At 40.9% G+C, this 20,777-nt stretch overlaps 1 protein-coding gene and 1 long non-coding RNA gene across 3 annotated transcripts in view; one reads left to right on the top strand and one right to left on the bottom strand.

Moving 5' to 3' along the window:
• Positions 1-20,777, bottom strand: part of prkd1 (protein kinase D1) — a 323,251-nt gene that overhangs the window by 80,524 nt on the left and 221,950 nt on the right. The window contains exon 5 of the mRNA XM_059649207.1: positions 19,312-19,472. Coding sequence (XP_059505190.1) covers positions 19,312-19,472 — 161 coding nt within the window. The remainder of the gene's footprint in view (positions 1-19,311; positions 19,473-20,777) is intronic.
• The window catches only part of LOC132210059 (uncharacterized), an 86,954-nt gene that overhangs the window by 40,921 nt on the left and 25,256 nt on the right, over positions 1-20,777 (top strand). The window contains exon 3 of one of the 2 annotated variants that reach the window (XR_009446244.1): positions 12,538-12,641. This is a non-coding gene — a long non-coding RNA (uncharacterized LOC132210059). Of the gene's footprint in view, positions 1-12,537; positions 12,812-20,777 lie in introns of those variants that run through there. The other variant, XR_009446243.1, reaches the window with a different exon arrangement.

The following is a 20,777-nucleotide window of genomic DNA, read 5'->3' as shown; positions in this document are numbered from 1 at the left end:
CCACCGACACTCTCATCCGCCTAGCTGAACTCGTCTTCACCCTCAACAACTTCTCTTTTGACTCCTCCCACTTCCTACAGACTAAGTGGGTGGCCATGGGCACCCGCATGGCCCCCAGCTATGCCTGCCTCTTTGTAGGTTACGTGGAACAGTCCCTCTTCCGCACCTACACAGGCCCCAAACCCCACCTCTTCCTCCAGTACATTGATGACTGTATCGGCGCCGCCTCTTGCTCCCCAGAGGAGCTCGAACAGTTCATCCACTTCACCAACACCTTCCACCCCAAACTTCAGTTCACCTGGGCCATCTCCAGCACATCCCTCACCTTCCTGGACCTCTCAGTCTCCATCTCAGGCAACCAGCTTGTAACTGATGTCCATTTCAAGCCCACCGACTCCCACAGCTACCTAGAATACACCTCCTCCCACCCACCCTCCTGCAAAAATTCCATCCCCTATTCCCAATTCCTCCGCCTCCGCCGCTTCTGCTCCCACGATAAGACATTCCACTCCCGCACATCCCAGATGTCCAAGTTCTTTAAGGGCCGCAACTTTCCCCCCACAGTGATCGAGAACGCCCTTGACCACGTCTCCCGTATTTCCCGCAACACATCCCTCACACCCCGCCCCCGCCACAACCGCCCTAAGAGGATCCCCCTCGTTCTCACACACCACCCTACCAACCTCCGGATATAACGCATCATCCTCCGACACTTTCGCCATTTACAATCCGACCCCACCACCCAAGACATTTTTCCATCCCCACCCCTGTCTGCTTTCCGGAGAGACCACTCTCTCCGTGACTCCCTTGTTCGCTCCACACTGCCCTCCAACCCCACCACACCCGGCACCTTCCCCTGCAACCGCAGGAAATGCTACACTTGCCCCCACACCTCCTCCCTCACCCCTATCCCAGGCCCCAAGATGACATTCCACATTAAGCAGAGGTTCACCTGCACATCTGCCAATGTGGTATACTGCATCCACTGTACCCGGTGCGGCTTCCTCTACATTGGGGAAACCAAGCGGAAGCTTGGGGACCGCTTTGCAGAACACCTCCGCTCGATTCGCAACAAACAGCTGCACCTCCCAGTCGCAAACCATTTCCACTCCCCCTCCCATTCTCTAGATGACATGTCCATCATGGGCCTCCTGCACTGCCACAATGTTGCCACCCGAAGGTTGCAGGAACAGCAACTCATATTCCGCCTGGGAACCCTGCAGCCTAATGGTATCAATGTGGACCTCACCAGTTTCAAAATCTCCCCTTCCCCTACTGCATCCCTAAACCAGCCCAGTTCGTCCCCTCCCCCCACTGCACCACACAACCAGCCCAGCTCTTCCCCCCTACCCACTGCATCCCCAAACCAGTCCAACCTGTCTCTGCCTCCCTAACCGGCTCTTCCTCTCACCCATCCCTTCCTCCCACCCCAAGCCGCACCCCCATCTACCTACTAACCTCATCCCACCTCCTTGACCTGTCCGTCTTCCCTGGACTGACCTATCCCCTCCCTACCTCCCCACCTATACTCTCTCCACCTATCTTCTTTACTCTCCATCTTCGGTCTGCCTCCCCCTCTCTCCCTATTTATTCCAGTTCCCTCTCCCCATCCCCCTCTCTGATGAAGGTCTAGGCCCGAAATGTCAGCTTTTGTGCTCCTGAGATGCTGCTTGGCCTGCTGTGTTCATCCAGCCTCACATTTTATTATCTTCAAATAAATTTGCAATTTGTTTTTCATTTATGTGAAGTGGACGTCACTGGCAGGCCAGCATTTATTGCCCGGTCCTAGTTGCCCTTGAGAAGGTCATGGTGAGCTGCCTTCTTGAACCGCTGAAGTTGACTTGCTGTAGATCAACTCACATGTTCGTGGAGAGGGAATTGCAGGATTTTGACCCAGGAACGGGGAAGGGATGGTGATGTATTTCCAAGTCAGGATGGTGAGTGGCTTGGAGGGAAACCAGAGGTGGTGGTTTTCCCATGTATCTGCTGCCTTTGTCTTTCTAAATAGATTTGGTCAGAGTTTGTAAGATGCTGTCCGAGGTGAATTGTTGCAGTGCATCTTGCAGATAGGGCATACTGCTGCTACTGAGCATTAATAGTGGAGGGAGTGGATGCTTGTGAATGTAGTGCCAATCAAGCAGGCCGCACTGTCCTGGATGGTGTCTAGCTTCTTTAGTGTTGTTGGGACTGCACTCATCCAGGCTGGTGGGGAATATTGTATCACACTCCTGACCTGTGCCTTCCAGATAATGGAAATACTTTGGGGAGTCAGGAGGTGAGTTATTTGCCACAGTATTCCTGGTCTGTGACTTGCTTTTGTGGACAGTGTGTTTATGTGGCAAGTCCTGTCGAGTTTCAGATCAATGATCACCCCCAGGATGTTAATAGTGGGGGATTAAGTGATGGTAACAGCACTGAATTTCAAGGGGTTGTGGTTAGATTGTCTGTTACTGGTGATGGTCATAGCCTGGCATTTTTGTGGCATGAATGTTACTTGCCAGTTGTTAGCCCAAGCATGCATATTATCCAGATCTTGTTGCACATAAATATTGACTGCATCAGCATCTGAGAAGAAGTGAATAGTGCTGAATATTGAGCCATCATTGGCGAATATCCCCACTTCTGACATTATGATGGGCGGAAGGTCATTGACGAAGCAGTTGAAGATGGTTGGGCCAAGAACACTGTCCTGAGCAACTCTAATAGAAATATCCTGGAGCTGAGACGACTGACATTCAAGAGCATAACCATGTTCCACTGTCAGGTATGACTCTAACCACCAGAGAGTTTGCCCCCAATACCCATTGATTCCAGGTTTGCTCCTTGATGGCTTACTCACCTCACCTCTGGTATACAGCTCTTTTGTCCATGTTTGAACCAAGGCTGTATTGACATCAGAAGTTGAGTGGCCCTCACAGAACCCAAACTGGGCATCACTGAGCAAGTGCTGCTTCACAGCACTGTTGATGACACCTTCCATCACTTTACTGATGATCGAGAGCAGACTGATGGGTGGTAATTGGCCGAGTTGGATTTGTCCTGCTTTTTATGTACAGAAAACACCTGGGCAAATTTCCACATTGCTGGATAGATGTAACTGGACTGGAAGAGCTTGGCCAAGGGACCAGCAAGTTCTGGAGCACAAGACGTCAGGACGACTGCCGGAATGGTATCAGGACCCATAGCCTTTGCTTTATCCAGTGTCTTCAACCATTTATTGATGTCACATGGAGTGAATAAAATTGGCTGAAGACTAGTATCTGTAATGCCAGGACCACTGGAAGAGGGCGAGATATATCATCCACTTAGCATTTGTGGCTGAAGATTGTTGTAAAAGCTTCAGCTTTACCTTTTGCACTGACGCGTTACGCCTCACCAGGATGGGGATATTTGTAGAGACTCCTCATCCATTGAGCTTTGTAATTGTCCACCATCATTCATGACTGGATGTGGCAAGACTGCAGAGCTTAGATCTGATCCGTTTGTGGGATTGCTTAGCTCTGTCTATCACTTGCTGCTTATGCTGTTTAGTGTGCAAATAATCCTGTTTGGCGGCTTCGCTAGGTTGACACCTCAGCTTTAGATATGCCTGGTGCTGCTCCTGGCATGGCCTCCTGCACAATCCATTGAATGAGGGTTGATCCCCCTCATTTGATAGTAATGGTTCAGTGGCGGAGATGCCAAGCCATGAGGTTACAGATTGTGCTGGAGTACAATTCTGCTGCTTTGATGGCCCTCATAGATACCTAATCTTGAGTTGTTAGATTCATTTCAAGTCTGTCCCATTTAGAACAGTGATGGGGTCACACAGCATGATGGAGGTTGTTCTCAATGTTAAGGTGGGACTTCGTCTACACAAGTACTGTGCGATGGTCGCTCTTACCAATACTGTCATGGACAGATGCATCTGCAGCTGGCAGATTGGTAAAGAAGAGTTCAAGTATGTTTTTTCCCTCTTGTTGGTTCCCTAACTACCTACTGTAGACCCAGTCTAGCGGCTATGTCCTTTAGGACCTGATCAGCTCGATCAGTACTGCTGCTGAGCCACTCTTGATAAAGCCCCATTGAAATCTCCCACCCAGCATATGTTTTGCGCCTTTGCTATCCTGAGTGCTTCCTCCAAGTGTTGTTTAATAAGGAGGAGTACTGATTCATCAGCTGAGGGAAGACGGTATGTGGTAATCAGCAGGAGGTTTCCTTGACCATGTTTAACCTGAAGCCATGGGACTTTGTGAGGTTCGGAGTCAATGTTGAGGACTCCCAGGGCAATTCCCTCTGCCTGTATCCCACTGGGCCTCTCCCTCTGCTGGGTCTGTCCTGCTGGTGAGACAGGATATACCCAGGGACGGTGATAGTGGTGTCTAGGACATTGTCTGTAAGGTATGATTCTGTGAGTATGAATATGTCAGGCTGTTGCTTGACTAGTCTGTGAGACAGCTCTCCCAATTCTGGCACTAGCCCTCAGCTGTTAGGAAGGAGGATTTTGCAGACTCAACAGGGCTGTTTCTGCTGTTATCTCTTTGGCTCGGTCCCAGGTCAATACCTTGTGAATCATCCGGTTTCATTTCTTTGGGACTTTTTAGTGACTGGTACAACTGAATGGCTTGCCAAGCTATTTCATTTGGCAGTTCAGAGTCAACCTCATTGCTGCGGGTCTGGAGTCACATGTAGGCCAGACCAGATGAAGATGGCAGATTTCTTTCCCTGTAGACATTAGTGAACCAGATGGGCTTTTCCAATAATCAACAATGGCTTCATGGTCATCAGAAGATTCTTAGTTCCAGATTTCTTTTCAAATTGAATTCAAATTCCACCTTCTGCCATGGCATTATTTAAACCAGGGTCTTCAGAATTTTGGCCGAGTTTCTGGATTAATAGTCCAGTGCAAATACCATTGCAGCATTGCCTTCTGTATCTGCAAATTATTTTGACCATTTAATTTTAATACAATTTTACATTTACAGAAAGACAGAGCAAGAATTCAGAGAATAAACATGAAGTCATTGGAAAATATCTAATACCTCCTAAGTGCAGTGATGTTTCAGAAGGGGTGCAAACTTGGCTCTGCTGAAATAAAGAGGCTGTGAAGAATCTTCGAGATACCGAAGTGTGGAGCTGGATGAACACAGCAGGCCAAGCAGAAAAAAATGTTCTGATGAAGGGTCTAGGCCTGAAACGTCAGCTTTTGTGCTCCTAAGATGCTGCTTGGCCTGCTGTGTTCATCCAGCTCCACACTTTGTTATCTCGGATTCTCCAGCATCTGCAGTTCCCATTATCTCTGTGCAGAATCTTCGAAGGGTTTGAGTGACATGGGCTATGGTAAGATATGTGGCAGGATTGGATGAAAAATCCGGCAAGGCCAATCACAATGTCAGGAAGATCCCATAACATCTTCTGTGATTTTCATAAGTGGCATGGTGAGTTTCTCTGTAAGGTGGCAATTAAATGGGATTATCGCTTGTTGAAAGATTTATTGACCATCCAAAATGCCTCTTCAGCCTTCGATCTCACCAAATTTGCTGAATAAGCTAGATGTCATGTAAAGACAACATGAAAATCAGCCTGGGTATTTTGTGAATTCCGCTTTCCAAACCACCACCACTTTGGACACTGGGTACCAAATGCTCAGGGCATGCTTCATACACACAGCACACATCCACAGACATTGGCATCTGATATATGCCAGCCTCAAAGAACATCCCCAATCCACTGCCACACGTCAGTGTTGCACCTTGGGCTGCACTGGCAACTATCAGTGTCATGGTGCCTCAACTGAATTCAGATCCAAAACAAAGTAAGGTGACATTGTGTCACATTATCCATTGTAAACTTCAGCAGCTTCTACTGCTTTCCCAGTTTCTATTCTACTAAGGAGTATCTGTCTGGAAATGGTATAATTGTGACAGAGAGAGATACCCTAGAATTTCAGAATAGGTGGTAGTAATGGACACACGCCAGGTGAGAAGTCATTTTTGCTTATTTTGTGCTTATTTTTAATTACCACTAACCATCTTATTTTTAGGTCTTTGGAGTGGAGCTTGAATCCATAACATTCTTTTCATTAGAATGAGAGTGCAATGACACAAAACACATATGATCTCTGAAGCAGACACCAGCTCTCCAAACAGGCATCAATGGAAAGCATCCCGCATCACCCACAAGGGGTAACTTCATACATGGCACTTGTGGAGGCTTTTATGCTTTCCACAATTGACTTGATCAGCCATGAAAAGAAGTGCAGTGGATGATCTCATTTGACCTCATTAAAGTTCTGAGTCTGCATTTGCATTATCTCTCACAGATGGAAGGTCGCCAACCATAACGATGATCATTAATAGAAAAATATGAGCCTTGCAGCATTCCTTCACAAGAATCCCCTTTAAGAATACTTTCCAAACATACATTTGGCTTCAGAAAACAAAAATCTCCACTGCTTAATATATTAATAATTCAAAATGGCAAGAGTAAAGGGTTAAAGGTCCATGCCAGCTGCTGATATTGTGCGATTTTATTTTACATTTATTTATCCCACAGACATTTTTACAGGTTTTTAAAGGTGTTCTTTTCAACAGCTGCTTTTATTTTGTTGTAAACACAAACCTCTTATGTCTAATCCCATGAGTCTCCCAATAGGAAACATTAAACATTCAGTGTAAATTACAAATACGTTTGAAGATTTAATTAAACTGCATACACAGCACACATTATTTTCTTTGCTATCAAAACTAATAGGTTCGTTGTGTGTGATGTATATCGTTTCCAGACTAGCACAAATATCTGAAAATGAATAGAATGGCAGTAAATGCAATACTCATCAATATATACAGTCAATTCCTATAAAAGGATTCCTATGTCCCAGTTCTTTGTATAATTTGCTGTAATATTACTAGACATATGTTGCAATTTCTGTTGAACTACGTCGAAATAGCAATTGCTGCATTGCTTCAAAGGAAATAATTGCTATTCAGGTGGAGACGGAAACATCCAAAATCAGTAGATTTAAAGATCGGAAAGAAAGACTGGTGTTCGTTTATTTTAAGATGAAAAGATTTATATGCAAAAGAAAAGTCACACTGCACCTGCTGCTCTCGTTCCACGCTGAAAAGTGGATAGACCAACAGTACTGCAACTAGATTCCGTGTACTGCACTGTGGTAAACAACTTAAAATACCTCGCTTCTCCATGTCCCGAGGCGACAAAAGCCAGAGCCACTAGCCACATCTCCGTGCTAGTATCACTACTAATCTTAGCACAAGTATAGGTATATTATTTTTACTGATCAGTAATTTATCTTTTACAAAGCAGTTATTGCATGCACGCCACTTCTATGGTACATTCATGGTATATTTATGGCATGTTCACAATACATTAGTGGTGGCTGCATTTATGATCTGAATACACCTGGGATTGTACATCCAGAGCCTGCTCGCCCAGAGTCGGTAACAGGGATAGATGGGATCATGACTTTCGCTGATCCCAAAACTGCCAATAGTGAGCAGGAAGGGCAGAACAGGAATCACACTACCCCCTCCACTGAATATAACCCAATCAGTTGATTAGCTATCAAACAAAAGCAAAATGATATGGATGCTGGTGTTTTGAAGTTAAACCAAAGTGCTGGAGAAACTCAACAGGTTGGGCAGCATCCGTAGCGTAAAAAACGGTGTTAACTTTTCGAGTCCAATATGACTCGTCTTCAGAACTGATAATTCCCTTTTCACCAACTGTTCCTTGGCCTCTGTCACCAAGTAGCAAAATAACACAACACAAAATAAAAGCCAAGAACAAAGCAACATTCAAAACCAAATTAGGAAATGAAATCATGTCATATTGAATACAGATGTCCACATTTCACTACTGTGCATTCTCTGAGTGCCTGACGTCAATATCTTTGCCTGTCACAGTGCTCCTATACAGTCAGAGGGGATTTTAACTTTCACCCCAGCGGTTGCTGAATGGCTCGATTTTACTGAAGGAGGTTACAGATTGTTTTGTAGGAAAAACACAGCAGCTCTCTTCTTGAAAGCAGAGTTGTGCACTCCAACAGACAGCAAGAGCTCTAGAGAAGACAGAGTGCTGGGATGATCTCTGCTTTCATTTTGTCAAGGAAATATACAGTTTCGTGTTTCATGAAACCATGGACCCTCCTCCCCCAGTGAAGCCCTTTTGAAAGCATTGGGAGTCCAGATTGCTGGGCTGTTGTAATCCCCTGTAAGCACCTTTCAACATTGGGATCGCAAGCTGCAATGGTAACATTCGGGGCTTGCATCAATTCAGCCCAAGCTTCCACTGTAGCACTCAGATAGTGGGTGGCTTTTGCTTGTGCTGCCCTGAAAACTAAGAAACTGCATCATGATTGGATTCATGGTACGTTCAGCGAGTTAACCAACTCTTCTACATTGAGAAAGATGGGTTTCAGTTGGTGCTGAAGCTCATCAGCATCGACTACACGCTTTCCTCATGAGGGCAGACACTCAACAGTGTAGTTGGTGCTGGCTTCATGCCACTATCATTTAAATTAGAAGGCAGCTCAAAGTTTATATGCTGCTTGCAATGAAGGTAAGGGAGCAATTGTGCTTTGTGATTCCAGATTATTGAAATTCGTGGCCACAATCTTCATTTAAGATTAAAATGTCTTTATCACTTTTACAAGGAAAAGGCAAACACAATCAATCTATTGCTCAACTGCAACCAGCTACAATAAGAGTACAAAAGAAAAGAGACACCTATTTTATGAATTGGGCTTTTGTTCACAATTTTTTTTTAATTTATTTTCCCAATGTATTTTTCAACAAATTAGCTGATGGTGGTAAATATTTGCCTCACTTGTCAGCAAGAATGGCACTTTGACAATGTGTGTACGTTTGTTAGGAACACCAAATAAGGTTACAACAATTTACAATTTCTCAGGTTAATATTGAGAGGTGCAGACAACAGGGGAAGAAATTCATGAATGACTACTTTAAGACCAGATCACACATTGGACAAATTAATATAAGACAAAGTACTGTGGATGCTGGAAATTTGAAACAAAAACAGAAGGCTTTGGGGAAACTCAGCAAGCCTGACAGCATCTGTGGGGAGCTAAACAAAGCTTATGTTTCAAGGCCAATGACCCTTCATCAGAACATTATACAATTTGTTCCCAAAAGTCTAAAAGTTTATGGGATGTTGGTTACTTTAACTTAATTAAGAACAATGACCAGAACAGTTAAAGATTACTTATAATGTCAACAAGAATTTAACGTAAAAGTAAATAGCTGAATAAAAAGACAATATTTATTTGAGTTTTAGCTTTCCTTTCACATATGAAGGCAACCTCTTTGCATTAATAGGTGGACACAGCAGATAGTCCATTTGTTTTTTATTTGCTTTGCATACAAGCTACCTTTTACATCAATATAGCCAATATCCAAAGTCCCTAAACACCACATTTAAAAATAAAAATCATCAGTGTAACCATGTACAATAAAGCAACAATTTCAAGGCAAAATGAAATTAAAGAAGGATAAGATATTATAAATGTTATCAAAGACAATGTTACGTAAGCAATTGTATTTAAATGAATTTCACAAATCATTTGATTTGATAATATAATGTTGAAAATTGCTTTAAATTTAAACATTCCACTTTAGCCATTGATTTTACAATAATTGAAGAGTGAGAGACAGTATGTTTGTGACATCTGGTTGTGTAACACGCACCTTATAGTTGTTAAATTCAAAGAATGAGCTTTCAACATGTTGCTGGGGGAATTGTTTAACAAATCTTCAGTGAAGGAAAGCTGAAATTCCTTTCAAGGCATATTCCAAAGCACATAACCTTCGGGTTAGAATTAGTGACATTCACTAGAGTAATTAACATCCATATAAATGTGATATTCAGTGACCTGACATCAGCATTTCAGTGACATTTATTCTATAAATGTTAGCATTTCAGTGACATTGGGCAACATTAGTGTTTAAATGACGCTTTTCAGTACGCTAGCATTTCAGTGACGTGCATTGAAAATAACTACAATATTTTAATGACAGTTATTGGGGCTAATTCTAGTTTTAACATTTCATTGCACTAATGTTAGCATTTCAGGAATGCTTATTGAGTTCACAACATTTTAATATCATCTTTTTGGGTAACACTAGTATTTTAGTAACATCCATTCCGTCAATGATAGCATTGCATTGACATTTAGTGGCTTAATGGCTGTATCCCTGTGCTATTCCTGAAGCTAATATTAGTATTTTTGTGATACTTGTTACAGTAAAGTTATTGTCAACTCAGTGTCATTGGGCTAATGTTCATACTTGAGTGAAATTTATCTAGTTAATAACTGTATTCCAGTGCAATTTACAAGGATAATATTTCAATTAAGTCCATTGAGAATTCTTTGTAAATTTCATTGAAATTCACTTAATTGTCACTACCTACTAATAGTGTTCACTGGGTTACCATTAGAATTTTCAGTCACATTCAATAGTTGAGCTGTACTCATGAGAGAAACAGTCACATGACAGTGCAGACCGTAAGTATTGCTGAAAACATTAGAAATGCTGTTGAAGCTTTTCATCTTGCACTCATCAAGATAGATACAAGAATACCAAATTTTAGAGAGAGTAACAATTTCTATTGAATGAGAAAAAGCTGCTGATTGGTTGGCAAGATGCCTCTGATTGATTGAGACATTGCCATAGAGAATGCATTATGGAATCACTGTCCTCCATGGTTTTGTTTGGTTCAAAACAGACACAATGACTGGTGAATTGCATAAGACAACTCACTGGAACCCACAGATAGAAACACTCCGTGAAATTAACACATCCAATTTTTACAGTCAGTTTGTATTTTCCCTGCAGTCTCACCATCACACTCTATTTCCCACCTCCTAATCAATCTCTTTGCCCTCCTTTGCTGCAATCCAAACTTCTCCCAATCATCAGGTCTACTGCTTTTTTGACCAAATTTCAGCAAGACCTTGAATCTAATACTATTCCTGAATTCCCTTGTTAGCCATGTGCAGGCCACCTTTCCCGTTTTATTATCTGTGCCAGACAGGAATGAACAGTTGTTACAGTTCCTCCAATGCACTCTTTCCATATTTGCCATGAACTACCCACCATTATCTCTTTAAATAACATACCCCAATTACCCACCCATTTATGTACACTTGATCTGAGAGCAGCTCATTGGGTCATTGTCTGCTCTGTGCTGAGAGTTTTTCTTTACAGTCTTTGAACCCCATCTATTTGCAATATATCATGATTTAGATGAGGGAAAGAAATGTAATATTTAAAAGTTTTCAGATGACACGAAGCTGATATGAATGGTGAGCTGTAAGAAGGATGCAGAGATGCTTCAGTGTGATGTGAACAAGTTGGGCGAGTGGAAAATGCATGGCAGATGAAGTGTAATGTAGTAAGTATGAGGTTAACTACTTTTGGAGCAAAAACAGAACATTGGATTATTATCTGAATGTGATGGATTGGGCAATGCAGAAATGCAGTAAGACCTGGCTGTTCTTGTATGCCATTGGATGAAAGTAAGCATGCAAATACAGCATGAAGTCAGCGCAGCAAATGTTGGCTTTCATTGTGAGAGGTTCAAGTATGGAAAAGTGGATGTCTTGCTGCAATTGTATGGGGCCTTGGTGAGATCACATCCAGTGTATCATGCGCAGTTTTAATATCTTTATCTGAGGAAGGATGTTCTGGCTATGGAGGAGTGCAATAAAAGTTTACCAAGTTGGCTCTTAGGAAGGCAGGACTGATATAAGAGGACAGACTGGTTTGCTTTGGCCAATATTCACTCTGGTTTAGAAGAATGAGGTGGGATCTTATAGAAACCTCCAAAGTTCTGACAGGGTTAGATGATAAGTGCAGGGAGGATGTTCCCGATGACTAGGAAGTCCAGAAACAGAGGTGACAGTTTAAATGGGGTTGGCCATTTAGGACTAAAATGAGGAAAAGTTTCTTCACTCAGAGAGCATGAGCCTGTGGAATTCTCTGCCACCGGGAGTGGTCAAGACTAAGACATTGAATGTTTTCAAGAAGGAGAGCTAAAGGGATCAAAGAGCATGGAGAGAATGCAGAAACAGGGCACTGAGCCAGAATCATATTGAATGATAGAGCAGGCTCAAAGCACTGAATGGCCTACTCCTGCTCCTATTCTTTATGCTTTTATGTTTCTATATTTTTGTGACATTTGTGAGATCAGAATTAGTATTTTGGTGACTTGGGCAGATTTAATGTTAACATTTCAGCGATTTCATTGTTTAAATATTAGAAGTTAGATATTGATCGAGTTTGTTGATTTTAGAAATCTTTCAGTGTTTTCATCCATTACTGTCTTGGATGTGAAGCATTTCGCTGTATATTAAATGCCAGAACAGATGGAAACTATAAACAAAAAATGTAAATGAGCCTTGTGTTAACCAAGGATACAAACAGTTCCAGAGTTTCTTTTCTTTCCTGTGATAACTGATAAAAATAAATGGCTAAGGAGATAATGGGGCATTTTTTCTTATATTTTGTTTAATAACAGATGCTGCCCATGGACTCGCAATGAGGACAGAGGAAAGGAAATGGAGGACAGCAATGGCAGGGAGAGAAGTCGACTAAACCAGAGGAAACAGGGAGACTCTGAAAGTAAAACTCCAATTAAGAGCATGATGAAATATTTTCAAGTAATCAGAATGAATAATTAGCAAATTATGGGAGTATTGAAATCTCAAACAATATCTAATTTAGTTGAAAGTATCTCAAATTAAGTCAATTACCAACAGAGAAATTTAAGTTCATGACAGTGATTTTGCTTTTCCAACAGTTTACAGTATATTAGGCCAATGCCTTCACTATTACAATTGAGATATATTTAGGATTCTAATGTTTTCCCAATTATATCACACATTAAAAAAAATTTAAAAAATTATTACAACTGAAATAAGAACATTTCACTGTCTTTCTTCAGCCCTGCTATTCCACAGGTCACAACATACATTTCATTATTTTAACTGGTTCCCGATACAGTCAATTAAATGTTTCCACTGTAATAGACTTAAAAATAAAAGATATCCATCACCCAGGTTTCTTTAATCAAGATAAAATTATAGATATGTTGTAAAACAACACATATTCCACAAATATGAGAAACTGGTTCACACATTCAATTTGTAATATGAAAATAGAAATGTTTATCACTCTAAACAACTCAAAACATATGCACACACATACACACAACAGGTAAGGAGGAAAGAAAATCTCTCTCCAAATACTACAAATAAAAACTCTTGGCTAATAAGACTGAGCTCTTGTCAGTCTGACATTCTGATGCACAAAAATGGATGAACACATGCATGAAAAGCTCCTGTGTGTCCTAGATAAATATGTACCCGTCAGGCAGGGAGGAAGCTGTAGAGTGCGGGAGCCGTGGTTTACGAAGCAGGTGGAATCTCTGGTCAAGAGGAAGAGGAAGGCTTATGTTAGGATGAGATGTTAGGACGAGGTAGCCAGGAAAGACCTAAAGAGAGAGCTCAGAAGAGCCAGGAGGAGACATGAGAAGTTGTTGGCAGATACGATCAGGGTAAACCCTAAGGCTTTCTATATGTACTGAACGAATAAAAGAATGACGAAAGTAAGATTAGGCCCAATCAAGGATAGTAGTGGTAAGTTGTGTGTGGAGTCAGATGAGATAGGGGAAGCGCTAAATGAATATTTTTCAACAGTATTCACTCCAGAAAACGACAATGTTGTCAAGGAGAATACTGAGATATAGGCTACTAGACTAGGTGGGATTGAGGTTCAGAAGGAAGAGGTATTAGAAATCCTTCAGAAGGTGAAGATAGATAAGTCTCCTGGGCCGGATGGGATTTATCCTCGGATCCTCTGGAAAGCCAGGGAGGAGGTTGCCGAGCCTTTGGCATTGATCTTTAACTTGTCATTGTCTACAGGAATAGTGCCAGATGACTGGAGGATAGCAAATGTGGTTCCCCTGTTCAAGAAGGGGAGTAGAGACAACCCTGGTAATTATAGACCAGTGAGCCTTACCTCAGTTGTTGGTAAAGTGTTGGAAAAGGTTATAAGGGATAGGATTTATAATCATCTAGAAAAGAATAAATTGATTAGGGATAGTCAGCATGGTTTTGTGAAGGGAAGGTCATGCCTCACAAAGCTTATTGAGTTCCTTGAGAAGGTGACCAAATAGGTAGATGAGAGTAAACCGGTTGATGCGGTGTATATGGATTTCAGCAAGGTGTTCGATAAGGTTCCCCACAGTAGGCTATTGTACAAAATGCAGAGGAATGGAATTGTGGGAGATATAGCAGTTTGGGTCGGAAATTGGCTTGCTGAAAGAAGACAGGGGGTGGTAGTTGATGGGAAATGTTCATCCTGGAGACCAGTTACTAGTGGTGTACCGCAAGGGTCGGTGTTGGGTCCACTGCTGTTTGTCATTTTTATAAATGACCTGGATGAGGGCGTAGAAGGATGGGTTAGTAAATTTGCAGATGACACTAAGGTCGGTGGAGTTGTGGATAGTGACGAAGGATGCTGTAGGTTGTAGAGAGACATAGATAAGCTGCAGAGCTGGGCTGAGAGGTGGCAAATGGAGTTTAATGCAGACAAGTGTGAGGTGATGCACTTTGGTAGGAGTAACCGGAAGGCAAATTACAGGGCTAATGGTAAGATTCTTAGCAGTGTAGATGAGCAGAGAGATCTTGGTGTCCATGTAAACAGATCCTTGAAAGTTGCCACCCAGGTTGACAGGGCTGTTAAGAAGGCATACAGTGTTTTAGTTTTTATTAATAGAGGGATTGAGTTCCAGAACCAAGAGGTTATGGTGATGCTGTACAAAACTCTGGTGCGGCCGCACTTGGAGTATTGTGTACAGTTCTGGTCACTGCATTATAAGAAGGATGTGGAAGATTTGGAAAGGGTGCAGAGGAGATTTACTAGGATGTTGCCTGGTATGGAGGGAAGGTCTTACGAGGAAAGGCTGAGTGACTTGAGGCTGTTTTCATTAGAGAGAAGAAGGTTGAGAGGTGACTTAATTGAAACATATAAAATAATCAGAGGGCTAGATAGGGTATTTAGGGAGAGCCTTTTTCCTAGGATGGTGACGGCGAGCACGAGGGGGCATAGTTTTAAATTGAGGGGTGAAACATATAGCACAGATGTCAGAGGTAGTTTCTTTACTCAGAGAGTAGTAAGGGAATGGAACGCTTTGCCTGCAATGGTAGTAGATTCACCAACTTTAGGTACATTTAAGTCGTCGTTGGACAAGCATATGGACGTACATGGAATAGTGTAGGTTAGATGGGCTTGAGATCGGTATGACAGGTCGGCACAACATCGAGGGCCGAAGGGCCTGTACTGTGCTGTAATGTTCTATGTTCTATGTTGTTTCTGGGGATATTTGCAGATGCAATTGTCCACAAAATATCAACAAACCCGTTCAAAGGCTTCTCATGAGATGGAGGTGAATCAGGGTTCCAGATATCACACAGGACCTACCACAAGGTTTCATTTAATGAAATAGGAAATTACCAGCAGTTATCACAAGACACACAACTATCAAAAATGCCTTATTAAAAAAAAATCCAATGTTCTTTCATTAAATGCTTAAAAAAACAATTTGGGTATCCACAATCTGTGATAATCAAGTTCATAAAATTATTAAATATGAAGCCTTCATAACACTTCTCAAAAGTTAGAAAAGTAAAGCATCAATTTCAAGTATACTTTGTTACAAAGTGGACAGAAATAAAAATACCCCTTTCAAAATTAAGACACATTTATACGCATTTTCATTCACTTTATTACCTGTCACCTATACAGTTCTCTATATTAGCTTCTTGGTACTTATGTAATTCATACAAAGTTACATTTTTGACAAAGCATCAGCAATTTCATCATTTCCCACCATGTGATCAATCATGAAGTGATAAGACTGTAACTACAAACTTCACTCAAAAAGTCTGGCATTTTCTTTGAATTCTTCCACAAAGGTTAAAGTGGCTATGATCAGTATATACAATTGTTTCCATGTATCTGTGATGTACATAAACTTCAAAACATTCAAGAGCCAGCACAACCCCAAAGTTTCTTCTTCAATGTAGAGCATCATATTTGGTGTTGATTTAACTTTCTCAAGAAGTAGCCCACTGGCTTCTGTCACCATCATTGATTGCTCCCTTGAATACTTCAGCAAAATTAGGGGCATCCAATGTTGAAAAGTAACAAAACAATCTAAAGCTGCTAGGCATTCACCTAACCACATCACTTTGGATCTCTTTTGCATTAAATCTGTCAGTGGAGCAATGATAATGCTGAGGTTTGGTACAAACTATGCATCCCCAGAAATCTCGCAGTTTCTCACATAGTGTTAGGGGCAGGTAACTCCACCAGAACAAGTATTTTTGCTGATCTTGACAGCACTTATGCTTGACCTAATATGTGCCCTAGCTAGGTTGTCTAGGCTTTTGGCAACTGATATTTGGCAAGGTTTATTAGCAAATCAGTTAACTGTAATTGTTTAAACAGAACTTCTAAGATTTTCAACTGGTCGTTCAAAAGTATCTCCGTGTACCAGCATATACATCACCAAGGTAAACATGAGGAAAACCAGTTACAACTTGATTCATCAGTCCTTGAAAATTGGCTGCAGCATTCTGTAGCTCAAGTGCCATTACGCAGCATTGAAAAAGACTATTACATATGGCAAAGGCCAGCATCTACTGAGAAACAAAACAGAAACTGCTGGAAAAGTTCAGCAGGTCTGGCAGCATTTGTGGAGAGAAATCAGAGTTAATGTTTTGGGTCCTCAGAATGGAATCTGAAATGTTAATTCTGATTTCTCTCCACAGATGCTGCCAGACCTGCTGAGCTTTCCCAGCAATTTCTGTTCTGTTTCTGATTTCCAGAATCTGCAGTACTTTTGGTTTTTATCCAGTATCATTTAGCCTGGGTTATTAAAGAAACCAGTATCTCTTTAACAGATCTTGTTATGTAAGAAAGTTGGTACTGCCACCTCACTGAATCACAAATTATTATAGAGCAAAAAGTGACAATTTGGTCCATTGTGCCTGCAGTGGCCCTATTATCTGGTGTCAATTACCTGTTTCTTCTCCATATCCCTGCACACCATTACCTATCCAAAAATAATCCAATGCCTTCTTGAATACCTCACCTAAACCTACCTCCATCACATTTCCAGGCTGTGCTTTCCATACTCTAACACATCAATGTGAGAAGTTATTTTTTTCTCACCAGTCTCTTGCTTTGATTGCTCATGGCGTTAAATCTATGCCTTTACAAGCAAAAGCAGCTTCACACTATTAGTCTGTCCAGCCTGCTCATGATCTGAGAACTTAAATCAGATCTCCTCTCAACCTTTTTCTCTCTGGGGAGAATAGACCCGACTTTTTCAATCTATCTTCATAGCTGAAGTATTTCATACCTGAAACCACTCTAGTAAATCACTTCTGCACTCTCTCCGATGCCTTTGCATCTTTACTATATGGTGCACAGAACAGTACCCAATACTCCAGCCAAGGTCTTCATTTAGATATTTAGACCTTTATTTACAATAAATTGCTCTGAGCAAGTTGAAAATAGTTAGGGTACTTGCTTCTTTCTCCAAATCATATAATGGATGAAAAATTGCATGAAGTAAATTTGCAAATATATTGCATTTGGTAAGTAGTCCTGTATAATTATTTGCATCATACTAAAGCTATGAAAAAATCATACCAATATTATTAAGTCCCAAGTAATTTATAATAAATCAAACTATTGGGAGCAGCCAATTCCAGGACTACAACCACTTCAACTAACAACATTTTGTAGTGTGGTGTGTCTAACCTTTCTGTAACTGGCAACATCAGAGAGCAGAGAAAGTGGAACTGTGAATTTGTTGTTGAGTTAAGGCTGCCTGTTTTTGGGAAGTAAATCAAGTGGACTTATAATTTCCTCCCCATGTCTAGAGTCATAATCAACAAATCTTATCACTGAGAAGAACAGGGAATCATTTATATCCTTTACAGGTACTTTTCTATCCCTCCATCTCAACACACCTTTGATCTTAAAACTAGCTCTAATCCTTGCAATTGCACTTCTTCAGAGGCTTTCTTTAAATTGTATTATCAACTACAGTTGGCTGTTAAAAAAAGAAACTTCATTTAATTCTGCACTGTTTTTTCTGTTTTTAAAAATGTCTTTTCATGGCATGAATTGAAATCATGCTAAAAATGGAAAAGCTTTCCTGATTGCAGGTTCTAAAACACACTGCGCCCAGTGTGCATGGATACTAGTTGAAGCCTTAGTTTTCATACTTGAACAATATATAACATGTTTTTGGTGCTCTTCTAAGGTTTAGATTGTTCACATCCATTTGGATGTGTGTTCTCATGAGACTGAGAGGGAATTCGGGTTTACCTTGCAACAGAATGAATGCATAGATTTCGGCCGTGAACTCCAGGTTATGCTCATACAGGAAATTAAAGGTCAGGGATTAGTCCACAATTCTGATTTGAAAACATGTCACAGAATTAGGCCAAGCACTGATACACAGAGCAGCACCAAATTGAAATGGAGAAAGTGAGATAGTGGCATAGAAAGGTGACACTTCCTGAAGAAGTGTAAAAGTATCTTGCCATATCTGGAGCCTCATCTACAATTCTCAAAGTTATTGATGAAGCATCAAGACAGAATATTTTACAGTTTATGAATTAGCAGCAGGGCTAATGCATTTTGATATCCCCTGAACCTCTTGACTCCCTTGAAAGTTAAATATAGCATCCATTTAAACAAAAACGTGAAAGAAATAGAAGCCAATTATTCAATTCATATACTAGTAAGCCATCTATTAACTCATTATTATCATTCAAATTATGTAAGTTATTATCATTAAATTTTAAGCCCTTTCTTATTAAATTGCATGAATCAAAGCTTTTTCAGTAAAGCTGTTTTTTTCTCTTGGGGAATGGAGGGGGCACTTGAAGTCCCCCAGCATAACAAGAGGGCTAAATTTATTTCTACAGTAATCAGTTGCTGTGAACAACGTTTGAGAGAATAATTCTGAATCATCAATGTCAGATGTCACATTCTATCATTGTGTGTGAAATTTATTAAATGCTACAAATTATACTGCATTGTAAATTAAAAGATTTCATTTATTTAGTCCCGTTAAAATTCAGGATTCGAGCTTTGTGTCAACTCATTGCACATTGTACAAATGTGCCATGTGTGTTTTCAAGGAGATATTGGTAGTGTGTCTAACATTTTATTCTAATGATATGTGGATATCTGAAAAACAACCTACCAGCAAGATCTCATCTGGTGCAGTTGGCGACAGGTCATTAGAGATGGACCGTGAAGAGCTCAGCCCTGTCAGTGAAACATTGGAAAGACGCCTCTTCCGCACACCACTGCAATTGTTAGGGATTTTGAATGCACATCTTTTGTGGTAGTTGAGACCACATCCTGCAAATATTTAAATTAAAAGATACAATTGTAAGAAATAGAAACTGTCTTGTTACTGATTTAGTATGAAAACTAACATCACTCAAAAGAATTATTTCATGATTTCATTTCATTGCAATTATTATTATTCTGTGCCATTTGTTTACTGTGTTGCCTATATTGCAACAACAGTACATTTTATTTTACTGGCTTTAGTGAATTTTGGATTGGTCTGAGACCCTGAAAATGACCATACAAATGCAAGTTTTCCTTTAAGAAATAAATTTAAACTAGAATCCTGACCAATTACATGTTATGTATTAAGAGGCCATTTTAAGGCCGAATGCGTAAAAATGACAGAGCTGCAGCTCTGCATTGATGCTTACCACTGCAATACGTTTTTTCATAATTTTAAGTAATCATTTGCTATTTATTTAGGTAATGAAAATCAATTTTAAAAAGTTGCTTTAAAGTAGCATAAGAATGAAAAAAAAGCTTTACTTATGTTAATTACCTGTCAAAGGAGCATAAAATATTCATGTCTGAGAAAAACATACACTGGATGGTTTAATGATAAGATCATTCCACACTGCAGCTGGAGAAATTTAAATTCCATTAAGAAATCTGGAATAAAATGCTAGTTTCATTTCTTAATGGTTACAAAACTAAGGGAGGCCTTGGCTGCTGCAAGCACAACAGCTGCCCCCAGATCCTAAGATACAGTATCATAGGTTAGAGAGGTAGATGTTGTTTGGGCATTGCCAGGGTAACTGTGGTGTTAAGGGTCACGGGGCAAAGGGGGCAGGGGAGGTCAGATACAAAGGCAGGCAAGTGTCTCTCCAAGGCTCAATGCCAAATCCTTTCATTTTTGCATGAGTTAGTGCTGGTTGAGAGAGACCCCCTCTTACCACAAACTGACAGTCTGCCTGTAGAGTGCTAGTCAGTTCGGTAACTCTTTTTCATCCAGCCTAGATTTGAAGTAATTGGATCCAAGACAGGATAAGGCTCCAAAGTGGTTGTTAATTGACTACTCTTAGAGTCTTTAATTGGCAGTGGGTCAGGAAGTAGACCGGCTAGAACTTAATTTCTGAGATAGCAGGACAGCTCGGGTACCAACTCATCAGATTATCTGTCCTTCCTGTCAGCCGCTCCGCCTCTTCTCAGGAGGAAAAAAATTCTACCCTCATTCCAAGTACGAATGGTGTGCAGCTTAGAGTTGCCACAGTATCTCATAGAATTACCCAGTTTGGAATCACTGGATCTGCTTCAAATGAATCTCATTTAGGACAATGATAACAGGACAACAGGATCAATAGTATCCTCAGT

Source organism: Stegostoma tigrinum, chromosome 10 (genome assembly GCF_030684315.1).
Source record: "Stegostoma tigrinum isolate sSteTig4 chromosome 10, sSteTig4.hap1, whole genome shotgun sequence".
Classification (NCBI taxonomy): Eukaryota; Metazoa; Chordata; class Chondrichthyes; order Orectolobiformes; family Stegostomatidae; genus Stegostoma; species Stegostoma tigrinum.
This window is presented reverse-complemented; position numbering and strand designations above follow the sequence as displayed.